Genomic DNA, 25,989 nt, shown 5'->3' with positions numbered 1-25,989 from the left:
CGGTATTCTAGGGCAAAATGCCCAACCCTCGACATACTTTTTAAATCATAATAATGTACAAGCACATCCCTGTTGATACAGCTGCTGTTGTAGTCTTTGATGCTGCCCCCAGGGAACCACAAACATGGTCTCCAACAGTACAACCATGAGCAAGAAACCAGAATACGCTCCAACTTAAGTAGTAAAAGGCATCTCTCACAAACTAAATTAATGTTATCTTCTGAACAAAGTATTCAAAAGTTCAGTTATAAGACATTACAAATGCACTTGTAAAAAGTAGCAAAACAGCTGAAAATAGTGAAGTTAAATAATTCACGTAAGGGTCAAGTTCCTATCGAGAGATAGGAACTCTATGGCACTTAGCTCTCAAATAGAACTTTCCTTCCCCCTAAACCAAGTTTCCTTCTACTTTTGAGCAAGCAATACCTAACATTCAAAATCAAGACACATGTCTGGTGGGATATGATGGGGGGGGGAGTTTATGGTTTTTTAAATCTTCTTTGAGGTGAGAATATTTAAAGTCAGAGCGGCTACAATGAACAAATTAGGACACTATAGACGCTGGAGAGGATGTGGAGAAACAGGAACCCTCTTGCACTGTTGGTGGGAATGCAAACTGGTGCAGCCACTTTGGAAAACAGTGTGGAGGTTCCTCAAAAAATTAAAAATAGATCTACCCTATAACCCAGCAATAGCACTGCTAGGAATTTACCCAAGGGATACAGGAGTGCTGATGCATAGGGGCACCTGTACCCCAATGTTTATAGCAGCACTTTCAACAATAGCCAAATTATGGAAAAAGACTAAATGTCCATCAACTGATGAATGGATATAGAAGTTGTGGTTTATATACACAATGGAATACTACTTGGCAATGAGAAAGAATGAAATATGGCCTTTGGTAGCAACGTGGATGGAACTGGAGAGTGTTACGTTAAGTGAACAAGTCATACAGAGAAAGACAGATACCATATGTTTTCACTCTAATGTGGATCCTGAGAAACTTAACAGAAGACCATGGGGGAGGGGAAGGGGAAAAAAAAAGTTACAGAGAGGGAAGGAGGCAAACCCTAAGAAACTCTTAAAAACAGAATAAACTGAGGGTTGATGGGGGGTGGGAGGGAGGGGAAAGTGGGTGATGGGCATTGAGGAGGGCACCTGTTGCGATGAGCACTGGGTGTTGTATGGAAACCAACTGACAACAAATGTCAAAATCAATCAATCAATCAATCAATCTTCTTTCATTATGGTGGCTTCTTACTAACCTCACAAGCCAAAGGTTGGTAGAAACGTACTGGGGATTCAGATAGCTCTTAAAATAGGAAAGTATAGGTCTTGTCCACTTATCCTAGTTAAATCTGGAAAATAAGTAACTGTCTACTTTGCTAGAAGGTTCAACACAAAGCAAATCCAAAGCTTTGGGGTTGCCAAGTAACAGAAATGCATCTCTTCCTAATTCTATGACATTGAAAACCGTACTATTTGTTAGTACGACACTACAGGTTATTGTTGATGATCTATCAAGGACACATTTTCAAAGCCTAAATAAAACAACAGAATTTCCCCTCAGCTGATGGTTTGTGGCAACATCACCTAAACACTGTAACCCAAGTTGCTTTAGAATTATAGCAAGGCAAACAATGTGACTAAATTCATATGAAGTTAATGTTTATTCAAACTAGCAACTGAATTTTTCTTCTTCAACCAAATGGTGAGTAACTTCTAGCATATGGAAGCATTTGCACAATGCAAGTTAAAGGGGTATGATGGGGGGGGGGGGGGACATGAATTTTTAAGCACTACCAAATTAAATACAGATTTCTAAATGCTTCTAGGATTAATAAATTCAATTTAAATTTTTGTACATAATTATTTTCTGAATATATTGAATCCATTCAAAATTATCATTTTTAAAAGCAACTAGGATTATGCATGTTGTGTTCCTAAAAGTCAAAAAGTCAGAGAAAATCTGCCACTGAAACAAAAAAAACTGTTTATTTCACTTTTTTCTAAATTGTTTTGCCCATAACCACATTCTAAAAATCTTCTTTTCCCTATAATTTCAAAATTTATTAAAACTTTAGCTGTACACACTCCAAACAGGAGGTGAAAACGCTTAGTTTATCTCTTATTTTTTTACATGTGTCTTTCTGCACTTAAACTCTACATCCATTATCAGCCATTCCACTCCTCCCCACCCTACTCCCAGCCTCTGGCAACCACTGATTTACTTTCTGTCCCTACACACTTACCTATTCTGGACATTTTATTTTTTAAAGTTTATTTATTTTTAAGTAATCTCTACACCCAATGTGGGGCTCAAATTCACAACCTCAAGATCAAGAGTCTCATGCTCTCCTAACTGAGCCAGTTAGGTGCCCCAATTCTGGACAGTTTATATATGGAATTTTATTTATGCAGTCTTTGTGTCTGGTTTCTTAGCATAATGTTTTCAAAGTCTATCTATGTTATAGCATGTATCAGTACATGTTTTTTATTGCCAAATAATATTCCACTGCATGTTATACTACATTTTATTTATCCATTCATCAGTTAATAAATATTAGAGTTGTTTTAACTTTTTAGCTATATGACTGTCTCCTAATTTTGAAAATATGTACCAACAGTTCAACTACTTAAGTGTATGATGCATATGCATCATTTATTATTTATTCTTCAAAAATCAATTCTATTAAAACTTCACACCTCAGAGTGGCAGAAGCATCTCCACACTTGGAGGGAGAGAGCCTGGCAGAATCAAGGTGTGTGTATGTGAACTGGGGGAGATAAAATGGCATAGGCACGGAGGGGAAAGAACACTTTCTGTGGAGAGACAAAAGGGAGAGAAAGAAAGAGGGGTTGTGAAAGTGCAGCATCCAGTTAGCACAAAAGGAAAAACCTCTCTGGACCCTGGACAGGGGAAAGAGATATACAAAAGTACCAGTTTTTTGAGGGTTTTGTTTGTTTGCAAACAGCCTTTGGAGCTGAAATTTGGAGGTTTCATAAGTGACTGACTTTCTCTGGAGCGGAGCCAGGAGCCCTAGCACACGCTCCTGGGGAGAAGGGAGCCGGCCGAAGTGCACAGCCCGGTGTAGCGATCTCAGGGCACGCTAGGAGAGAATAGTCCCCTCTTCCAGAGTACTCTGGGAAGAGGGTTTATTGCCTCCCCAAGGACAAAAGACCCTGAGGGTACCAGCCAAAAAGCCTTTTATCAGCAGGACCATGAGGCCCTACTCTGGAACAGGGGAGAGGAGCCACACAGAGCTGGGTCCTTTAAGACTCAAAGTTTTGAATCCCAACTGAGTGCCTAGAAGGAGCAGGAGAACTGTAGAGCAGGGAAAACTGACTGCCCTCGCTATTCTGAGGGCTGCCTGAACAGCGTGGGTTGAGACACCTGGGGTGGGGAGGAAAGAATGGGGTGTTTCCATTTTCCCCCCAACACCAACATGGTGGGACTTCAGAGAGCAGCACAGCAGCCCCCAGTGGAGGCAGGACACGCTTACACCAAACCCCGCCCCTCTGTGCCTGGTAACTGGTTGTTTATTGGAGCAAGACTGGCTGACCCAAAGCAGCTGGCCTCTCCTCCAGACCAGCACAGCCACCTGTCCCAGGCACCAACAGACATCTCTTTCTTTTTCTTTCCTTTTCTTTTTCTTTCCTCCCTCTTCTTCTTTTTTTCTTTTGGAATCAGGCTCATAGTTTCTGATTTGTTATGGTCAAACCAAACATACATACATATATATATATTTATAAATATATATGAATTCTTATTTTATACATTTTTAATTATTTATATTTATATTATTTATTATATAATAATTTATATATAATATATATATTTTTTGATTAGGCATTTTTATTCTATTCTTTTATCATATTTTCTCTTTTGTCTTCTTATTTTCCTTCCTCTTTCTCTGGAATTAGACTTATAGTTTTTTGATTCTCTATTTGGTTTTCTTTTCCCCCTTCATTTTTCTCTTTTTATGGAATTAGGCTCCCCCCCCCCCTCGCTTTTTTTCCCCAGAGTTACTTCAACAACAAATCAAAGCACACCTAGTTAAAGGTCCAAACACTGCACCATTACAAGCTAGGAGGAGCTCTGCAGAGGACTGACCAGTGGGACAGAGCAGCCAAATGCAATAAAAGAGTACATGCAACATATGCCAAAAACACTTCCTGGAGTGCCAGGCCCCAGGCAGCATATGACTCCTTTTAAATATAGTAGTACTCAAAGGTGCAAGACACATAATAAGCTCTTAAAACACACAAAAGACAGAAACAGCCACAATGACAAAATGGAGGAATTCTCCCCAGAAGAAAGGTCAAGAAGAAATCAAAGCCAGAACATTACCCAAAACAGATATAAACAATATATGTGAACATACATTAGAAGAACAGTCATAAGATTAATAACCGGGCTTGAAAAAAAGCATACAAGACACCAGAGAAACTCTTGCTGTGGAGATCAAAGACCTAAGAACTAGTCAGGATGAATTTTAAAATGTTATAACTGAGATCCAAAATAAACTAGATACAGTGACAGTGAGGATGGAAAAAGCAGAGGAGATAATAGATAAAACAGAAGATAAAACCATGGAAAATAATGAAGCTGAAAAAAAGAGGGAAAGGAAATTACTAGATCATCAGAGGAGAATTAGAGAACTAAGTAATTCCATGAAACAAAACAATATCCGTATCATAGGAGCCCCAGGAGAAGAAGAGCAAGAGAAAGGGGCAGAAGGTTTATTTGAACAAATTATAGCTGAGAACTTCCCTAATCTGGGGAAGGAAACAGGCATCCAAATCCAAGAGGTACAGTGAACTCCCTTCCAAATCAACAAAAACAGGTCAACACCATGACGTATCATAATGAAACTGGCAAAATACATAGATAAAGAGAGAATTCTGAAAGCAGCTAGGGACAAAAGGTTCTTAACCTTCAAGAGTAGACACATAAGGTTAGTAGCAGACCTGCCCACTGAAACTTGGCAGGCCAGAAGTGAGTGGCAGGAAATATTCAATGTGCTGAATAGGAAAAGTGTGCAGCCAAGAATCCTTTATCCAGCAAGGCTGTCATTCAGAGTAGAAGGAGAGATAAAAGCTTTCCCAGACAAACAAAAACTAAAGGAGTTCATGATCACTAAACTAGCCCTGCAGGAGATCCTAAGGGGGACTCTGTGAGTGGAAACAGCAAAGACTACAAAGGACCAGAGGCATCACAACAAACATGAAATCTACAGATAACACAATGGCAATAAATTTGTATCTTTCAATAATCACTCTGAATGTAAATGGATTAAATGTCCCAATCAAAAGACATAGATATCAGAATGGATACAAAAAGTAAGATCTATCTCTATGCTGCCCATAGGAGACTCATTTTAGACCTAAGGACACCTGCAGATTGAAAGCGGGGGGAGGGCTGGGTGGCTCAGTCAGTTAAGCATCCAACTTTGGCTCAGGTCATGATCTCGCGGTTTATGAGTTCGAGACCTGTGTTGCGCTCTGTGCTGACAGCTTGGAGCCTGGAGCCTGCTTTGGATTCTGTGTCTCCTCCTCTCTTTGCCCCTCCCATGCTCATGCTCTGCCTCTCTCTGTCTCTTAATAATAAATAAACATTAAAAAAAAAAAAGTGAGGGGATGGAGAACAATCTATCATGCTAATGGATATCAAAAGAAAGCCAGAGTAGCCATATTTGTATCAAACTAGATTTTAAAATAAAGACTGTAACAAGAGATGAAGAAAGGTATTAAATCATAATTAAGGGGTCTATCCATCAAGAAGAGCTAACAATTATAAATATTTATGCCCCCAACATAGAAGCACTCAAATATAAAAATCAGTTAGTCACAAACATAAGCAAACATTGATAATAATACAATAATTGCAGGAGACTTTAATACTCCACTCACAACAATGGACAGATTATCTAGGCAGAAAATCAATAAGAAAACAATGGCTCTGAATGACACATTGGACCAGATGGACTTAACAGGTATATTTAGAACATTTCATCCTAAAGCAACATAATACACACTCTTATAGAGTGCATATGGAACATTCTCCAAAGTAGATCACATACTGGGTTACAAAACAGCCCTCAACAGGTACAAAAAGATTGAGATCATATCATGCATATTTTCAGATCACAATGTTATGAAACTTGAAATCAACAAGAAAAAAATAGAAAAACCCCCAAACACATGGAGGTTAAAACTTCACATCTATTAGAATGGCTATTATCAAAAAAAAGAAAGAAAGAAAGAAAGAAAGAAAGAAGAAAAGAAAAGGAAAGAAAAGAAAAGAAAAGTGTTGGTGACAATGTGGAGAAAGTGAAACCTTGGGCACTACTGGTGGGAATGTAAAATGGTGTAGCCACTATGGAAAACAGTATGCCTATTCCCCCCAAAATTAAAATATAAAAATACTGTATGATCCAGCAATTCCACTTCTGGTTATATACCCAAAAGAAGTGAAAGCAGGGACTCAAACAGATATTTGTGGACCCACATTCATAACAGCATTTTTCATAGTACCCAAAGGTGGAGCGAACGCAAATATCCTTCAGTGGATAAATGAAATGGGATACACACACACACACACACACACACACACACACACACACACACACACAAATATCCTTCAGTGGATAAATGAAATGGGATACACACACACACACACACACACACACACACACAAATATCCTTCAGTGGATAAATTAAATGGCATACACACACACACACACAGAGGAATATTATTCAGTCTCAGAAAGGAAAGAAATTCTGACACATCTACAACATGGATAAATCTTGCATACTTTATGCTAAGTGAAATAAGCCGGTCACAAAAACACAAATACTGTACTTATTTGAGGTATTTAGAATAGTCAAAATCACAGAGACAGAAAAAAAAACAGTAGTTGTTAGGGACCGGAGGTGGGTCCGGGGTATGGCAATATCCATTAGAAAAAGAAACAAAATTGTGAAAGGTGGCTACTTCAGAGAAATGAGATGGGAAGGACATTTACTTTGCACATAGCATTAGTCAGTAAAGCATTAGTTAGTACATACATATGTATATGTATATATTAGGTTTATTTATTTTGAAACAGAGAGACAGAGAGAACAGGGGAGGGGCAGAGAGAGAGGGAGAGAGAGAGAAAATCCCAAGCAGAGTTTGCACTGTCAACGCAGAGCTCAACGCAGGGCTCAAACCCACGAACCATGAGATCAAGACCTGAGCTGAAGTCAAGAGTCAGAAGCTTAACCATTGAGCCACCCAGGTGCCCCAAGCTTGAGTATATTTATAATATTGATTATATTTATATCAATATTGTATTGATTATATTTGTAGTGTTGAATAATTTAAATACTTATGGATTCCTTTTTAACATTTATACTCTTTCAGTCAACAAAAATTGAGAATGAGTAAAATGATTCAGCTAAAAGCATGTTCAAAGCAGTGCTTATTATAACCATGAAAACAATGTAGCTCTCTTAAAATGAGGAACTGATTTAAATCAGTAGATGGAATACCAGGCAACAATTTAAAATGCTGAAAAACAATTAATGACATGGAAAATGTTCAACATATTAACCACAGTGTAAAGTGTAAAGTTTAAAACTAAGGGCAGTTTTAAAGTTAACATACAGCATATATATTCAAAAGAAATAGTATACTATTCCTACTCCCCACCCACTCTTTCCCACACACACGGGGAAACTACTTAAAAAATAATAAGGGATGCTTGGGTGGCTCAGTTGGTTGAGTGTCTGACTTCAGCTCAGGTCATGATCTCGTGGTCTGGTCTGTGAGTTCGAGCCCCACATCAGGCTCTGTGCTGACAGCTCAAAGCCTGGAGCCTACTTCCAATTCTGTGTCTCCCTCTCTCTCTGCCTCTCCCCCTTTTACACTCTGTCTCTCTCTCAAAAATAAACATTAAAAAAACCCTTTTTTTTGAGGGTCCAAAAAAAGATTTTTTTAATGGTCTAAGGTATATTATTGTTTGATAAAAATAAAAATTTAAAAGCTGCACTACTGAGGAAATCATTAAAAACCCAAAGCCTGCTATGTAAACATCCTAAACATGCTATTTCTACTGCATAGGATATTACTCAAACTTCTGAGTCTAGTAGCATTATTAAACAGAGCCAAGAGATAAAATGGACTCAGAACTTCTTGCATTCACGGATGTAAAGAACAATATAGCCTGTGATGATTATTCTCCTTTCCTCAAACATTTTCACCACATTTGTTTATTCAACAGGCCCTATACATGACCTACTCCCTTTCAAAAAGTCATCTCTCGGGGCACCTGGGTGGCTCAGCGGTTAAGCATCCGACTGTTGGTTTCACCTCGGGTCATGATCTCATAGTTCATAGGTTCGAGCCCTGCATCAGGCTCCACACTGACAGAGAGGGGCCTGGTTGGGATTCTCTCTCTCTCTCTCTCTCTCTCTCTCTCTCTCTCTCTCTGCCCCTACCCTCCTTACACTCTCTGTCTCAAAATAAATAAACTTGAAAGCAAACAGTTAACTCTCTCCTTCCTTTTACAATTCAATTTCCTGAAAACAGTAGTCACCATTCATCTCTAACTTACTCTCTCCCCATTCACTTAAACCCTTTATCCCTCTACGGAAACTGCTCCAAAAAGTCATCAGTCATCTCAGTCCTTGTCCTCTTTACATATCTGCAAAGTTAGATTCTCTCCTTAAAACACTCTCCTTCAGTTCCCAGTAACTTTCCTATATCTCTCTCTAACCCTTGTTCTGAATTCTTTCCTTCCTTCCCAAAAGTACTCTTTTCTTCAAACCTTCAATAAATTATATTGAGCACCACTACCTGCTGGCGACTGTGTGAGGCACTGGAGATCTAGCAGTGAACAAAAAGTCCTGCTCTCAGGGTGCCTGCGTGGCTCAGTTGGTTGAGCGTCTGACTTTGGCTCAGGTCATGATCTCACTACTCATAGGTTCGAGCCCCACACTGGGCTCTGTGCTGACAGCTCAAAGCTTGTAGTATGCTTCAGACTCTGTGCCTCCCTCTCTCCCTGTCCCTCCCTCGCTCAAGTTCTGTTTCTCTCTCTCAAAAATAAACATGAAAACAAATTTTTTTTCTTTAAAAAGTCATGCTTCATGTAGCCTACATTCTAGCTGGCTATTCCAAGGTTTTATCACAAGTCCTATTATCTAAAACCCACTCATCAAAAGCAGCTCCTTTCTGAAGCGTAGTCTGTTGGAATTTGTTTGGCACAAACCTCTGATCAGTTACTTAAAACTCAAAAATGACCACCAACAGACTGTGTAACAGTGTCAAGTTGCACATATTAAGTTGTGGTTTCATGACTTACTTTGTGTTATTTCTTAATGCCCAACTCATGAGACATCAGCATCAAAAGCTTTGTCTGAACTTATTTTGCTATTGTTGGCACACTGGTTACAAATTACTACCATACCAATACTCCTTAATTAGTTCCTAAATATTTTGTGACATTTGTTAGAAATAGAAATAAGACAACTTTGTTACACATTCACTTGTACAGTAGACATACAGATGAAGTTCAGTGACCATAAGGTATGCATAACTTATAACTGCATAACTTATTTTTATTTTTTTTTCATTTTTTAAATGTATTTGAATCCAAGTTAGTTAACATATAGTGTAATAATGATTTCAGGAGTAGAATTTAGTGATTCATCACTTACATAGAACACCCAGTGCTCATCCCAACAAGTGCCCTCCTTAATGCTCATCACCTGTTTAGCCCATCCCCCCCACCCAACACCCCTCCAGCAACCCTCAGTTTGTTCTCTGTATTTAAGAGTCTCATATGGTTTGCCTCCTTCTCTTTTTTTACCTTATTTTTCCTTCCCTTCCTCTATGTTCATCTGTTTTGTTTCTTAAATTCAACATATGAGTGAAATCATGTGGTATTTATCTTTCTCTGACTTATTTTTTTTAAGTAAGCTCTATGCAGGGCTTGAAACATGACCCTGAGATCAAGAATCACATGCTCTACCAAATGAGCCAGCCCGGTGCTTCACGTGTAACTTATTTCTAAATACCAATTTCGGGGCGTCTGGGTGGCTCAGTCAGTTAAGCATCCGAATTCGGCTCAGGTCATGATCCCATGGCTCATGAGTTTGAGCCCCACATCAGGCTCTGTGCTAACAGCTCAGAGCCTGGAGCCTGTTTCAGATTCTGTCTCCCTCCCTCTCTGCTCCTCCCCTGCTCGTGCTCTGTCTCTCAAAAATAAATAAACATTAAAAAAAATAAAAAATAAATAAATGAATACCAATCTCAAACCATCAAAACTTTCTAACAACAAATAGTATGAGACACATTAAGAAATGGCCACAACGCCTTACAATCTGAGAGCACAATCTGGTAACTGTGAAATCTTGAAGTTCTGGATTTTTGTCAGAATCAACATACTTTTTACAGCATTTTAACAAGTTGTATATTTGAATGCCAAGGGAAAAAAACATCTCACTCACCAGTTTTAAAAAAAATTAGTGAAACTTTGTATCAGGATCAGATCCACAAAAGCAGTTTTGGGAGATTCCCTTATCAAATAATGCAATCCTCTCCAGAATTTGTTTAAGCGGGATCTTGTGCCAAGTTAAGAAAAGTGTAAATTTAGTCCTCTATGCTTGACAAGCCAAACAAAAAAATTGTATCTACAGTATTTCAGCACTGTGCAACAGGCAAAGGAGACAGATCACAGAACGCTGCTCTGTAAACTACTAAAATTAACTACAAATGGAACAGATGCTTTAAATCTTCAGACTTATTTTTGATCCATAATCCATGTAGATCAAATTGCACCAATGGTACCTATGGGGTGTGCCCCTTTTGCTATGAAAAAACTCAGGAATTTTTGCCGCAGCCAAACAAAAAAAGAAGAAGAAGAAGAGGAAGAGGAAGAAGAAGAAGAAGAAGAAGAAGAAGAGGAGGAGGAGGAGGAGGAGGGGGAGGAGGAGAAGGAGGAAGAAGCTGTTTGTCATAACTTTACTTTAGATGTGTAATGTTGCAATGCATTTGCTGTAAGACTTTGCTTACAAAATGGAAGAACATCTTCTCTACTAATGAGAAGCTGACTTTACAGACTGCTCTAAATCCTTTCCTCTTTCATGCTTCCTTAAAATAAAAAGTTCCTAACATACTGTTCTTTTCTATACATATGAGGTGACTTTCCAGGACTTTCAATGCACAAAGAAAGGCACCAGATTATTTTCCCCCCAATCGAAGCAGTGGTTTATTTGGAAAATAGAGTATGTCCTTTGCCCAAGAGAAAGAACGGGATGAAAGCAGCACAAGTCAACACAAAACAGCACATTACCTGCTTCTATCACGAATTTCCAATTTATCCAAAACGTAATGAGAGAAGAAACACTACCAATATTCCTTTCCCTGAAACCATCATTTTATTTATTTTAATATATTAAATATAACTTATTGTCAAATTGGTTTCCATACAACACCCAGTGCTCATTCCAACAGGAAACTATCATTTCAGAAAATAAAGGAACACTACTACAAGTGAGGTGACAACACTTTACATCATTTGGCAAGTCTTTCCAAGGGTGCTTTACCAATGAAGATTAATTTGGCAAAGAAATACATAACAGATTTTTTTAAAGCCTGGATTCCAACCATCAATGATAATTTATTTGACTAAAGAGAGTCTCATTTACTTTCATGTCAGTGGTTACGTGTAAATAGAATCTACAATACAAAGCTCAAGAATTTCTGGTATTTAATTACACACCTATATGAAATAAATACATTCTTCTATGGGTCACTTTTATACTTCAAAACAAAGGCTAGAAATTCCCAAAACGGGAAAGTAACCACAGAGAGTTATTTTAAAACTAGGTTTCTTATTTCTCCAATATCCCTGAATAAAAACAACAGAAAAATTACTGAGCTAATAAAGTTAGTAAGCTGTATAATTACTTATGTTTTCTAATTAAATATCACTACTATACTCTCACAAACTATAAATAATAATTCTATTTTATATATGATTTAGATATATGTAATATAATTATATTACTTATATAATATATATTTAACATATAATTTATCATACAAATACATTTAAATATACAACATATATTATATATGTATATATTATCTAGGTGTACTATATAACCATAATATTTCAAGTTCAAAAAACTAATCTATTTTTGGCAAGGCTATGAGAACACATTATGAAAACTAAGGTACAAACTATAGTATATAATGTTCTGTATCACTTCCCACCGTATCAATCATGAATTGTCCCTTCTTGTGTATATAACACAGACAAGGTATGCATATCCTTACAGCTTTATAGGTGCCACAAGTAACAAATATATATGTTCAACAACGTACATCTTGGAATATTGTGGCTTTCAAAACACAAGACTGATTGAATATAGGAATACCATATTTTTAATTGGGCTCTTTCTAGGTGTCTGTTCAACTATATGTGAAATACATAACATATATGCATTCAGCTTTAGAAAGAGCACAGGGCTTAAAGAGATATAAGTTCTACTAACTGGGTTTGTCACCTGACCACCCTAAGCCTGTCCTCTCATCTCTAACAAGAAAACTACAATAATCCATAACTTCCACTTCTCATAGAATTGTTGTAAGAGCCAAATGAGACAGCATATATAAGCATTACATACAAGATAAAGCCCTACACAAACATATATTCTTATATCTTCTTGCTAAAATTATTAAATATCACCATACCAATTAGTTTATGTAACAACTGCTTTAAACCAAGAAAAACACAAACTACAGCATTCCCACCCAACTATGGAATGCCGTGTCAGCTTAGGAATAAGAAAAACTCCTTTAACCCTCAAGAAAAAGAAAGAAGACTTGAAACAAGTGATTTAATTACTGATCATTTTCTCAGCTCAGGTCAAAGGTTAGACTCTTAAAAACAAATGTACATCAAATTTCAGGAAATAAGTTTCTTAATATTGACTCCTAACTTACTGCTCTTGCATTTCCACAAGAAACAATTTCTCTTGTAAGCCTAACATAAGGGACTGATTTATCTTCCACTTATAATTCTCAATATCTAAGTCACTTCAAGCACTGTCCCTTTTCAAGCTGTGTAATCCTATTCTACTCTGCTAGAGTGTATAACTTCCCAAAACACCAATATTTAGGTATCTTTAGAAGATATCTTCACATATTATTTGAATACTACGGCTAAAAAGATGAAAACATTGAAGTGCCCAAGCAAGACAGAACACTGCGAACTCTGGTTTTAAATCTGTCTCAGTTTTTTCCTAAAACACTACACAGTAGCTTGAATATAACCAGTATTTAGTTAGTGTTTGCTGAATGCCTTATAACTGCTTTGCTAAACTCTATTTTGCTTTTTGATACATGAGGGAAGCCACTGTTTTTGGTTTATACCAAGTAGAATCCACAGTTTAGCATAAGCACCAGAAATGATTTGCCAAGCATATTTTATCAACTCTGTTCAGGAGACAGAAGTTGGCTGCGTGCATATTGCAGTACACTTAACTTGGTGTGCCAGAATTACCTAAGTTGCCTCCAAGATGGGGAAGGCACCTGTACTCTCTACAGTAAAACTAAATGATATTGGATCCATTTTTTGGCATTCAAAAACCAATTATTAACTCTTACCTGTGGATATTAAAACATCCACAGATGCAAAATCCTAGAAGTTAATTATTATTTAGGAATTACCTTTAAAAACAGTAAAATCTGAATTATAAGAAAAACATGAATGTAAATAGTATAAACAAGTTAAGTCTTCTTAATTTCTAATTGTTTCCTGCACTATACTTACAGCTTACCAAATCAAATAGTTGTTATTTAAAAACACCTAATTCAGGGCACCTGGGTGCCTCAGTCAGTGAAGCATCCAACTTTGGCTCAGGTCATGATCTCACAGTTTGTGAGTTCGAGCCCCGCATCAGGCTCTGTGCTGACCACTCAGAGCCTGGAGCCTGCTTCGGATTTTGTGTCTCCCTCTCTCTTTCTGCCCCTCCCCTGCTTGTGTGATTTCTCTCTCTCAAAAATAAACAAACATCAAAAAAAACCAAACACCTAATTCAAGACGAGGTTTTTCTTCCTCTTCATTTTTTGTAAGGTAATATCTAGTCTGCCCAGAACCACAAGCTGTCAATATTCACCTTAAATGAGTTCCATTCTCTTTCATATTAAATGTATTTCTTTATTGATTATATCATTTTTGAAATTGCAATCACCTACTCCTTAAATCTTTCCTCATATTTCAATGCCTATGAAATGGGAAGCACTGAAAGCACTATATACAAAGTGCACAAAACTTTGAAAAAGACCCTATTATTCTCAAAACAATTCTATTCACATTTCAAATTAAGAATAGAAGCTTCTTTATGAACTGATACTTTTATAATTTTAAGAAGAGTTTAGCAATAAATTAAAATCACGACTTTAACGTGGATATTGTACAAAAATTTTAAACTAAACAAACTCAGAATACCAACAGTTGTTGTAAAATTAATATCTATACAAAAAAAATGTTTTACTTATTTTTGAGAGAGAGAGGGAGACAGTGTGTGTGCACACTCAAAGAGAGTGAGTGGAGGGGGGAGAGAGAGAGAGAGAGAGAGAGAGAGAGAGAGAGAGAGAGAGAGAATATCTTAAGAAGGCTCCACTCCCAGCACAGAGTCTGACGCAGGGCTCAATCATACAACTGTGAGATCATGACCTGAACCAAATTCAAGAGTCAGACACTTAACTGACGGAGTCTCCCAGGCACCCCCAGAAAACATTTTTTAAATCATGACTAGATCTTTAAGCATTATGTCAGGAAGAAAGCCTCAGAAAATGAGAAACATGTTCAAATCCAAGGCCAATTTCTTCAATACCGAGAAGAGTAATAATTATCAATCTTTGAACTGTAAAAATTTAACATGGTTAATTTTTACAAATCTGTAGCTTGTTTAAATTTAAATAATTTCAAACTCGTTGTAAATATTTTTAAAGTATTTCTCCATATGCTCTGAGCTAATGTGGCTGCAGTTTCAGAAAGTGAGCTGAGTATTTTTTGATATCCATGGTTTTCCATAAAAGTTGAGCATTATACAAGCAGAGCATTACACAGTTCACAAAAACAATGAAGTTAGAAAATGTATATGAAATGACAGCTTGGTATGTTATTGCACATGATTTGACAAAAGTTATGCAGACAATAAACATTTATTGAGCCACCTGCTATCAGCCACTGCACTTGAGAAGTTCACTATGTAAATAGCAATGATAAAACATGTAATCAAATAAATTATAGCATAATGTGTTAGGTGACAAAATATAACAGATTATATAACATATAGAGATACATTCCTCTGGCCAACTCATTTTGAGTTGCACATCATCCAGAACCTTACTGAAGAATGTGGTCCATGAACCAGCAGAATTGCCATAACTTAGAAGCTAGTCAGTCAGAAATACAGAATCTCTGGGGATGCAAGCTGGTGCTGCCACTCTGGAAAACAGTATGGAGGTTCCTCAAAATATTAAAAATAGAACTACCCTGTGGCTCAGCAATCGCACTACTAGGTATTTACCCAAGGGATACAGGTGTGCTGTTTCGAAGGGGCATATGCACCCCAGTGTTTATAGCAGCACTATCAACATTAGCCAAAGTATGGAAAGAGTCCAAATGTCCATCGATGGATGAATGGATAAATAAGATGTGGTATATATATACAATGGAGTATTAATCGGCAATCAAAAATAATGAAATCTTGCCATTTACGACTATGTGGATGGAACTGGAGGGTATTATGCTAAGCAAAATTAGTCAGTCAGAGAAAGACAAATATCATACGACTTCACTCATATGAGGACTTTAAGAGACAAAACAGATGAACATAAGGGAAGGGAAACAAAAATAATATAAAAACAGGGAGGGGGACAAAACAGAAGAGACTCATAAATATGAACAATAAACAGAGGGTTACTGGAGGGGTTGTGGGAGGGGGGATGAGCTAAATGGATAAGGGGCACTAAGGAATCTACTCCTGAAATCATTGTTGCACTATAGGCTAACTAATTTGGATGTAAATTAAAAAAAATAAAATTAAAAAATAAATAAAAATAAATATAAAAATCATTAAAAAAAAAAAAAAGAAATACAGAATTTCAGGTCCCAAGCAAATGTACTGAATCAGAATCTACATTTCAACAAGATCCTCAGGTAATTCCAATGCACATTTAAATTTTGAGAAGCACTAACCTAGAACATAACTGAAGATCAGTAAATAAGTGTCATCTCATACTTTCAAGATCTTCAGTCCCCACCCCGAGCCTTTTTGCAAATTGATACATAATTTTAATGTGGTCAGCTACCCAGTTTCAGAGATTAAAAAAAAAAAAAACAAAAAAACAAAAAACACTGGGAAATACCACTAACAACAAAGAAAGAAAACAGGGAATAAAATAAAAAGCAATTTCAAAAAGGGAAGGCTTTTGGGTCCATTTAACATAGCAACAATCTACCCTATCTGCCTAGATAGGTCTCACTATACTACAGAAGTATAACAGTAACTGACATTCTTAAATGTGCCTCCTCTAACTAGACCACAAATTCCTTGAGGACAGGGACCTAGTTTTATTCTTATACACTTACATCTGTAAACTGAATGGCTCTAAGTCACTGAGATAAGTTCAGGTTAGGCAATCGGATATATAACATATTTCAGAAACATTTCCAGCTGAAAAAGTTGCAATAAAAATATGACTTTTTAATTTTTTTATTTATTTTTTAACGTTTTATTTATTTTTGAGACAGGGAGAGACAGAGCATGAACAGGGGAGGGTCAGAGAGAGGGAGACACAGAATCTGAAATAGGCTCCAGGCTCTGAGCTGTCAGCACAGAGCCCAATGTGGGGCTCGAACTCACAGACTGAGAGATCATGACCTGAGCCGAAGTTGGCCGCTCAACCGACTGAGCCACCCAGGCGCCCCATGACTTTTTAAAAAAAGAGTAAATCCTTCCCATTCCATAACAACCCATTCACTAGTCTTAGAACAGAGGCTGTACCAAATCTATGGCTCCAAATCCAATGTCTTCTCTACATTCAAACTCACTCCTACAGGGCACCACTGAGTGCAGTGAGCATAGAAAATGGACAAAGATTACATGAGAACAGAAGGAGAGGAGAAATCATTGAACACCTCAGGGTTCCTCCATTCATGAAAATAAAAACAACAAAAATAGAAAGTCACACAAAAGACAGAGCAACCCTAGAAGAGAACAAATGCTACCTTTAACAACCATTAATTCCATGTTCCTTGCCTCTGTGAACAGACTCCTGTTCACAATCCTAAGAACTCCTCAAAGATACACTTCTCCTCATGACCTCCAATAAGCTGATCAGAGCCAGTTAGATACAATACACACTTTCAAGACAGCCAATTTCATGAAGTTCTAGTCATTACTCTTCAAACAATCACTTCGTTTTCTTGCCCAAGCATGGTCATGCTATTACTCCATTCAAAGGCCTTTCCCATCTGTTAATCTGAATGCACTATCCAACATGTTAGCCACTAGCCATGTGTGGCTATTTAACATTTGAAATGTGGCTAGATCCAAATGAGATGTAGGGTAAAGGTAAGGAACACGTGAAAGTTTGAAGTCTTCGTATAAAAAAAAGATGTAAAACTATCTAACTGGCTTTTTTTTTTTAACAATCCTATGTTAAAATAATGTTTCAGATATAAATCAAAGAATTTAAACTGTTTCTTTTTAGTTTTTAATGTGGCTACTAGAAAATTTTACACTTCAGGGGCACCTGGCTTGCTCAGTCAATGGAGCATGCAACTCGTGATCTGGGGAGTGTGAATTCGAGCCCCATGTTGGGTGTAGAAATTACTTTAAAAATCCTAGGGAAGGGGCGCCTGGGTGGCTCAGTTGGTTAAGCGTCCGACTTCAGCTCAGGTCATGATCTCACAGTCCGTGAGTTTGAGCCCCGTGTTGGGCTCTGTGCTGACAGCTCAGAGCCTGGAGCCTGCTTCAGATTCTATGTCTCCCTCTCTCTCTGCCCCTCCCCTGCTCATGCTCTGTCTCTCTCTGTCTCAAAAATAAATTTTTAAAAAAATTACAAAAATAAATAAATAAAAATCTTAGGGGGAAAAAAGAGAAAATTTTAAATTACATACATGTTATATTTCTAGTGACAGCACTAGTCTAAAACCTATTGATTCTTCAAGGCCTAATTCAAACGCCTTTGCTTCCATGAAGCCTTCTCTAATGACTGCAAGTGGAAGTGGTTTCTGTCCCCTGAAATCCCATAACACCTTCACATTCCCAAAGAACTGGATCAACTTTACCTTGTTACTGAGTTTACCTGTCACAGCTCCAACATAAGCAAATTGAGAAAAGAAACTCCATCTAGGTCACCAGTGAGTTTTCCTACTACACCTTGGAGAGTACATGCATGAACTTAGGTGATGCCAGACGTCTGCTGAGAACTGATTTTCTCAACTATTATATTATCTATCCCTTTCAATGATTTTCATTTCTCTCTCAAGTATTAAAAGTCCATGTGTAAAATGTCCTGTATTATTTTTAGGCAAACAACTTATTACATGAGCTACATACATGTCAGATGATGAAAAAGCAAATCTAAAACTAATACATGTGGTCGATATACTTAGGTTAAATATACAAACTCAACAAGCTTCTAAAGGTTCCATATATTTTTGTCTTAAAAATGTATTGTAAAGATTAACTATTTCAAAAGTAGGAGCCTTTCCCAAAGATTAACGACACTAAATGACTAAAGTCTACCAAAAAATTATTGGAAGTCCCCGCCCCCTCCACGGCTCCGAGTATAAGTCAGGTAAGCATGCAAAGGCTTGGGAGCAGCAAGAGCAATATCCACAAAACGTCCAAAAGCTGTGTAGATTGAGCGGTAGAAATAAAGAGACAGGAAAAAAAAAAAAAAAAAAAGTCGACTTGTGTGAGACGAATGGTAGAAACGGTTGAAACGCAAAATAAGAAATAAAAACTAGAATATAAAAAATATCTCAACTCTGTGGGAGGGATCCTCCCTGGGTGTATCTCTCAACCTCTCCGGCAAACGTTGCGGTGCTAATTTCAAGTGTCTTCTTCAAATGGTATTCTAGTGCCTCAGCTCTAACTTCGTTCCCTACCAACCTACTCTAACGCCCCGGGCCAGGGACTCCTGCCAAACCCAGCCCTGAAGCCACCCTCTCCAGCACGTTTTAGAAACCGGTGAACGAAACAGGAGGACCTAACTGAGGCCCAATACCTGGACGACACCCCTATCATTTGGAGTCCGGCCTTAGACCCTTCGATTTGATGGAGCCGGCTGAGAGGAGCTGGCCAGCAGAGGGGGCGGGGCAGGGCGCTGGACTTTGCCCAGGACGGGTCTTCCCATTCCAGGTCGGAGCCTGCTGGTGCCTCAGGGACAGGCAGGATGGTGAGCAGAAAGAATAGAGAGGCAGAAAGAATCAGCCCTAGGCTTTCACTCACCAGCCGTCACCGCTCGACGTTGGCTGTGGCAGGACCTCTTCTCCTTCCGCCATTGCTGTTGACGTCCACGTCACTTTGCCGAAAAGTGGACCTGGCGCCCGGACCGACTCTGAAACCCAATGTCGTAAAATGTTCTCGGAAGTCTGGGAGTGAGCTTCTGGAGAGGAAAAGAAAGAGGGAGGAGGCAAGAGACGGGAGCAACGCGACGTCCCGACGTCCCGACGGCGAAAGGCAGCTTGGGGGAGGAGACTCGGCCAAAGCAGCTGCCCCTTCAAAGACTACATGTCCCAGCATGCCGCGGGGACTGGGCGGATGGAGTGGGCGGAGCTTGATGAGGGAGCGTGACCTGGTAAAAGGCCCTTGTGAGCGTCGTTTCTTAGCGTCCGTTTGGCTTCTTCATTGCATCTTGGCGTCGTACTTAAAATCAGAATTGGGAGTCCTAACTAATGGAGAGAGTAGGAGAGGGGGGAATTCCATAGGGAAGGTGGGAGTAGGAGGATAGCCACATTTCAGTCATTTCCCACTAACAACTGGATTTGAGGAAACAGTTGGATGTAAGGAAAGGTCACCGCCCACCCCTATTTGTGGGGCGCGGTCAGAAGCACAAATGGAAGTCCCCTACTTTTTCTGAACGCTTGAAAGTTGTTTGGGGGGAAAAAAGGCGCTAAAAAGTAAAGGAAATATGCTCCAACTTCCCGCCTTTATATATATATGCGTGTGTGTATCTTGTGTGTGTATACACACACACACACACACACAGTCTTCCTAATAACCTGGAAGGTCAAATCCAAGTTTAGATTTCTAGAAATCTTGGAGTTCCAAACTGAGCTGCCACGTTTCTTCTCTTCCCACCCTACTTCTTGTTTGCTCCACATCTACGGTCACCTTGGCCTCCACATCCAAGCTCGGTCCACATCACCACCACCACCACCACACCATCAAAGCACTAGCCTCTTGTCTCCCCTTGACCATTCCTGGTGTGCACAGTCTCGGGAGGATGGACGTAGGGAAATGCTTTTGCAAGCCGTAGAACCAACACTGATGAAGTAGAGAAGCAGGTAACAGTATGAATAAATCTGAAAAATATGTTAAATGAACGAGAGATTGCAGAAGGATAGGTATAGTATGGTTTCATTTATATTTGGTGGTAAAAATAGGCAAGACAATATATTGTTTGTGAATAGATGCATAAGTGCTTTAAAAAAATAAAGGGAAATGATTAAAAAAATGGAATGGCAGTTCTTACACAGCCAGACATTAGTTAAAGCAGGGAAAACAGGTTTTATCCAGAAACTACTGACAGTAGGGGAAAGAGCAGAGCTCCATTCCAATTGGTGCAGAGGTGATTAGAGGTTTTAAAGGGAGAATAAGGGAGTGGAGAGAATGGGGGCTCATTAGAGTCATAGAAGTGAAAAATTACAAAGAGTTAGCCAGTGTGATTGTGATTGAGCCAGCTGTGTCTGCTAGCTGGCAATTTTTGTAGTTAGGATTCTATCCTCCCACAGACGCTGAGAGACAGTGGCCCTATCGTTCCTGATGATTACATTTCAAAGTAACGACTCTCAGGTCCTTGAGAAAGACACTTCTAAGTCATAAGAGAAACAATTCTAAGCTCTTTCTAATAAATGCTCCAAGAAAGAGAGGTCAGGAATCCATCATCAGGGTTGGCTAGAACAGAGTAAATTCTCTTGGCAGTTGAACTTTCTAAATCGGGCATTTTAATGAGGAGCTGGGTTTCCATGGGGGGCTAGAGTCCTCCTAGGGATTAAGTTGCTAGAAACCATGTTCGACTTTGGTCAAGTCTCAAGGTTTGGACAGAATTGTTACCCGTGGAAAGCTCTGCAGGTCTCAAAATTACATTTGGAGGAAGAGGGAGAAATGGCTTCAATTATATTTTTAATATTTTGTTTCTTAAGAGCTGAGAAGTTGTAGTCGAGTAGGTGTTCAATATTCCTTATAGAGTCTATACTTTGGTATACAGAATTTTTCATACTTCGAAACTATTTGATTAAAGAAGCACAAAACATAGTCCAGTCATTTCATTAACAACCAAAAACATGTTCACTCTCTTTCCAAAAGGGGAATAATCCAGAGCCACACGTTATTGCACCACTTCCAAGCCCAGAATCTTTTCGTGCTGCTCAATCCTTCTGGGGGAAAATTTCTTTTAATGTGGAATGAGTGTTTTGATGGCAACCATTAAAAGAAAATAAAAGGCATGGATCTAGGTCAATTTACCATCCTAACTTCCAAGACCTCCCCTGTGGCCCGTCAATTGTCAGTGGGTTTTCAGAAGCTTTTCTAAAATAGTTTTAAAAACTATTAAGTCTGTGACTTGACAAGCAGCTGTTCATTGCTTAAGGTGTTTCTAATCCTCAACAGTAATTCATGTTTAGTACAATTTTTTTTATTTTTTTTAATGTTTATTTATTTTTGAGACAGAGAGAGACAGAGCATGAATGGGGGGAGGGTCAGAGAGAGAGGGAGACACAGAATCAGAACCAGGCTCCAGGTTCTGAGCTGTCAGCACAGAGCCCGACGCGGGGCTCGAACTCATGGACCGCGGGATCACGACCTGGGCCGAAGTCGGACGCTTAACCGACTGAGCTACCCAGGTGTCCCAGTACAATTTTTTTTAAAGCTTATTTTTTGAGAGAGTGAGTACAAGCAGGGGAGAGCAGATAGAGAGGGAGGGGGAGAATCCCAAGCAGGCTCCATTCTGTCAGCACAGAGCCCAACGTGAGGCTCAAACTCCCAAACCGTGAGTTCATGACCTGAGCCGAAATCAAGGTCAGATGCTTAACTGACTGAGCCACCAGGTGCCCCCATGTTTAGTATAATTAAATCAATAATTGCTTTATACTCTATGTGGTAAAAATATTATTCCATTAAAAATATATCTCTTGACTTTCAAGCAGTTCTTCACTTCGTAGAAGACAAAACTTCTGTCTTCCACTCTTAATAGGGCCAGAGTCAGCTTCATGGGCATGCAACTTGTGCCACCACACAAGACCCCATGCTTAGAAGGGCCCTACACTTGGTTTAGTACTCTGCTATTACATCTTGAAATTCTTAATGATTTTAGAATAGGAGGTCTCTTGTTTTAATTTTGTGCTGGGCACCCCACAAATTATGTAGCCAGTCCCAGATAGGGTCACTATGATATTAATGTATAACCCAACTGGGGACAGGATTTCACTTGAAATTATTTAATAATATTTTCTGGAATATCTATATCATTTGTCCTTTACTCATCAACCTGTTCTGTGTTCTGCTGAGTTCACTCTCAGTTCGTGGTATTCACCAAGACGACATCCTCTTCCGCTGGTGGTAATTCTAGGAATCTGGTTATTAGGTGAAGTCCTTGAAATTTGGTATGCCTTTGGTTCCTCTGAATAGGTTCTACTGGTTTACTCTCCATGGTATTTTGTGTTTGCTCCTGTTTGGCTTGTTAACATCCAAGCTGCAGTTACTGCAGATCTCAGTGGTAGGTGAGTCCTCCGCCCATAAGCCCTGTCTTCTCTTTCTCTTTCTCTGGACCAGGATCATCCACACTTTCCCCTCACTTTGCCTGGTCTTCTGGAAGGACAAACACCACACTCAGTTGTTAATCTCCAAGCTGCTGAGTTAGTACTGACCTTCTGGTTGATGGGTTGTTTTTTGTTTATCTTTTATCATAAGCTCTTCTTGCTTTGAATCTGGTTTGTCCACATTTTCCCCCAACACACCTCACTTCCTGAGATGACAAGGACCAGGCTGTGGCCACAGAACATTTTCTAGCTGGCTGCAAAATTTTTTGGGTGTAACTTCTGAGTATTTTGTGCTTTAAAACAAATCTCATGGTCCTGCCATTTGCCTCAATTGTTATGTGCTTTAAGAAAATAGTATGGGGGTAGCCTGGGTGGCTCAGTTGGTTAAGAATCTGATTCTGGATGTTTGGCTCAGGTCATGATCTCACAGTTCATAGGATCAAGCCCCATGTTGGGCTCTGCACTGACAGTGCAGAGCCTGCTTAGGACTCTCTCTCTCTCTCTCTTCCCTTCCCCTGTTCATCCCCCCAACCTCAGGTTTACAAGTAGAATTTGTTAAATTCTAGTAGTGGATCTCTGCAGAAAGCAAGCAAGCCAGCCAGCCAGCCAGCCAGCCGTCCCTGGGGCACCTGAGTGGCTCAGTCAGTTGAGCATCCAAGTTTGACTTAAGTCGTGATCTCACAGTTCACGAGCCCCATGTCACACTTGCTGCTGTCAGCGCACAGCCCACTTCAGATCCTCTGTCCCCTTCTCTCTCTGCCCTCTGGCCCTCCCCTATTCATGCTCTCTCTCTCTCTCTCTCTCAAAAATAAATATTTTTTAAAGCCCTTTTCAAGAGCTAGAGAAGACTTTATTATGAAATCATCAGTCTGTATTTTCTTACATTTCTCTTTTCTCCTAATTTTAAGATTTCATCAGTGATACTAGGAACTCTTTCTGTTCTTGTACTTCTTTATATCTCTCTGGAGCAGACAGACTTGGAATCTCTTTTTTTATAGACCTGATGCTGGGCTAAGGTGATGCTAATAGTGGTGACCATCTGGATCTGTGTACAATAGTATAGCCATTCCAGGATGTGTTTCCAAAAAAGGCACACCCAGTCATCCACATAGGGTGTGTTACCTGCCTACATTTCTGCAGCTAATGGTATCCCCACACCCAAATAGGAAGGTGTAGAACTATGCCATATTATCCTTGGACAAAATCAAGTTGCAATTTTTACAAAAAGGAAACTTTAATTCTCTTGGTTTTAAATGAAACTATAAAAAACAAAAATATTTTTCATCTATTATATGCTGTTCTATGCCATATAATTATGTAATTTATATTTTATTATGTGTACTTAATTCATATTTTGACACATAGTTTATCCTCAATAAATATTTGTTAAGTGAACTCAGGGTTTTGTGGGGCTTTTTTGAAGTGTTTTTGAATGGATGAAGTCATTCACCTATACAGCTGGTTGGGATCAGGGCAGGTAGGGATTGTGAACTGATCTGTGTGGTCAATTATTATATTAGTGTATAAGAGTTTATTTCACTTTTTTGTTATAATATTATAGCATTTTTTTGTTTTGTTTTGTTTTGTTTTTTTATTTTTTATTTTTGGGACAGAGAGAGACAGAGCATGAACGGGGGAGGGGCAGAGAGAGAGGGAGACACAGAATCGGAAACAGGCTCCAGGCTCCGAGCCATCAGCCCAGAGCCTGACGCGGGCTCGAACTCACGGACCGCGAGATCGTGACCTGGCTGAAGTCGGACGCTTAACCGACTGTGCCACCCAGGCGCCCCTATAGCATTTTTTAAAGAGAGAAATGATTATAGCTCATCCTTTTATTCATATTCGAGCAATTTCTTATTGATTTTTTTTTTTTGCATTTTTAGGTGAGACCAAATAAATTGTATTAATCTACTGCTACTTTAAAAATTACCCCAAAACTCAGTGTCCCAAAACATTCATTACCTCACAATTCCAATGGGTCAGGAATTTAGAAACAGGTAAGTGGATGTTATGAGTCAGGGTGTCTTGAGGTTATTTGAAGGCTTCTGAAGTCATCTGAAGGCTTCACTGGGGCTAGAGGATCCACTTCCATGTTGGCTCACTCACATGCCCAACAAGTTGGTGTTGGCTATTGGCAGGAGGCCCACAGTCCTCTCCAAATAAGTCTTTCCATGGGTTGCTTGAATGTCCTCTTAACATGGAGTCTGGCTTCCCCTAGAGTGAGAATTTAAGAGAGACAAAGATTGAAGCCACAATATTTTCTATGACCTAACCTCAAAAGTCACATACCCATCATTTCTGCAATATCCTATCAGTTACACAGGTCAGGTCTGTTCAACATGGAAGCGAACTACAAAAAAGGCTTGAATAACCAAAGGCAAGAATCACTGAGAGCCTTTTTAGAACCTCATTGCTACTTGAAGTAATATTAAATCCTGTACATTCACCATTGTCCAACCAACTTGTTCCTCAGGTCCCTGTCCATATAATTTCAGCTCTCTTCCAGCTAGTTTTCCTCTGAACTTGTGAAGGCCCCCTCATGTGGGTACTGAGTCATACAGCATCTTGCATTCTGTCACTCTGAGAATGACAACAATTTTTAAGTTCTTTTGTAGCCTCTTTTACACCAAATAAAGGACTGAAAGTATAGATGGTGTCCAGAAGTTCTTGTTGAATATCAAAATATTGATTTCTGTTTCAAAATAATGACTTTTCAGTTTCAGAATTCTAAACTTTCTTAGGAATTTTTCTTTTTATCTTACAAGGACAGATGTCTTCACAATTATCAGAATTACTTCAGTTATTTGTAACTTTAAAATCCCATTAGGACCTGCATTCCAAGATTCTTTAAACTACTGAAGCCTAACACTTAATTTAATGATGAACAAAACCAAGTTAATTCCCGTTCACAGATGACAAGTCAACAGTTGGC

The 25,989-nt window shown here is 38.9% G+C and overlaps 1 protein-coding gene across 2 annotated transcripts in view; it reads right to left on the bottom strand.

Moving 5' to 3' along the window:
• Positions 1–19,797, bottom strand: part of TBC1D23 (TBC1 domain family member 23) — a 58,233-nt gene extending 38,436 nt beyond the window's left edge. The window contains exon 1 of one of the 2 annotated variants that reach the window (XM_060640838.3): positions 19,528–19,797. In XM_060640838.3, the coding sequence (XP_060496821.1) occupies positions 19,528–19,580 (53 nt within the window). In that variant the 5' untranslated portion in view covers positions 19,581–19,797. The remainder of the gene's footprint in view (positions 1–19,527) is intronic. The other variant, XM_060640837.3, reaches the window with a different exon arrangement.
• Positions 19,798–25,989: the final 6,192 nt, after the last annotated feature.

The sequence above is a fragment of the Panthera onca genome, chromosome C2 (genome assembly GCF_046562875.1).
Source record: "Panthera onca isolate mPanOnc1 chromosome C2, mPanOnc1 haplotype 2, whole genome shotgun sequence".
Lineage (NCBI taxonomy): Eukaryota > Metazoa > Chordata > Mammalia > Carnivora > Felidae > Panthera > Panthera onca.
This window is presented reverse-complemented; position numbering and strand designations above follow the sequence as displayed.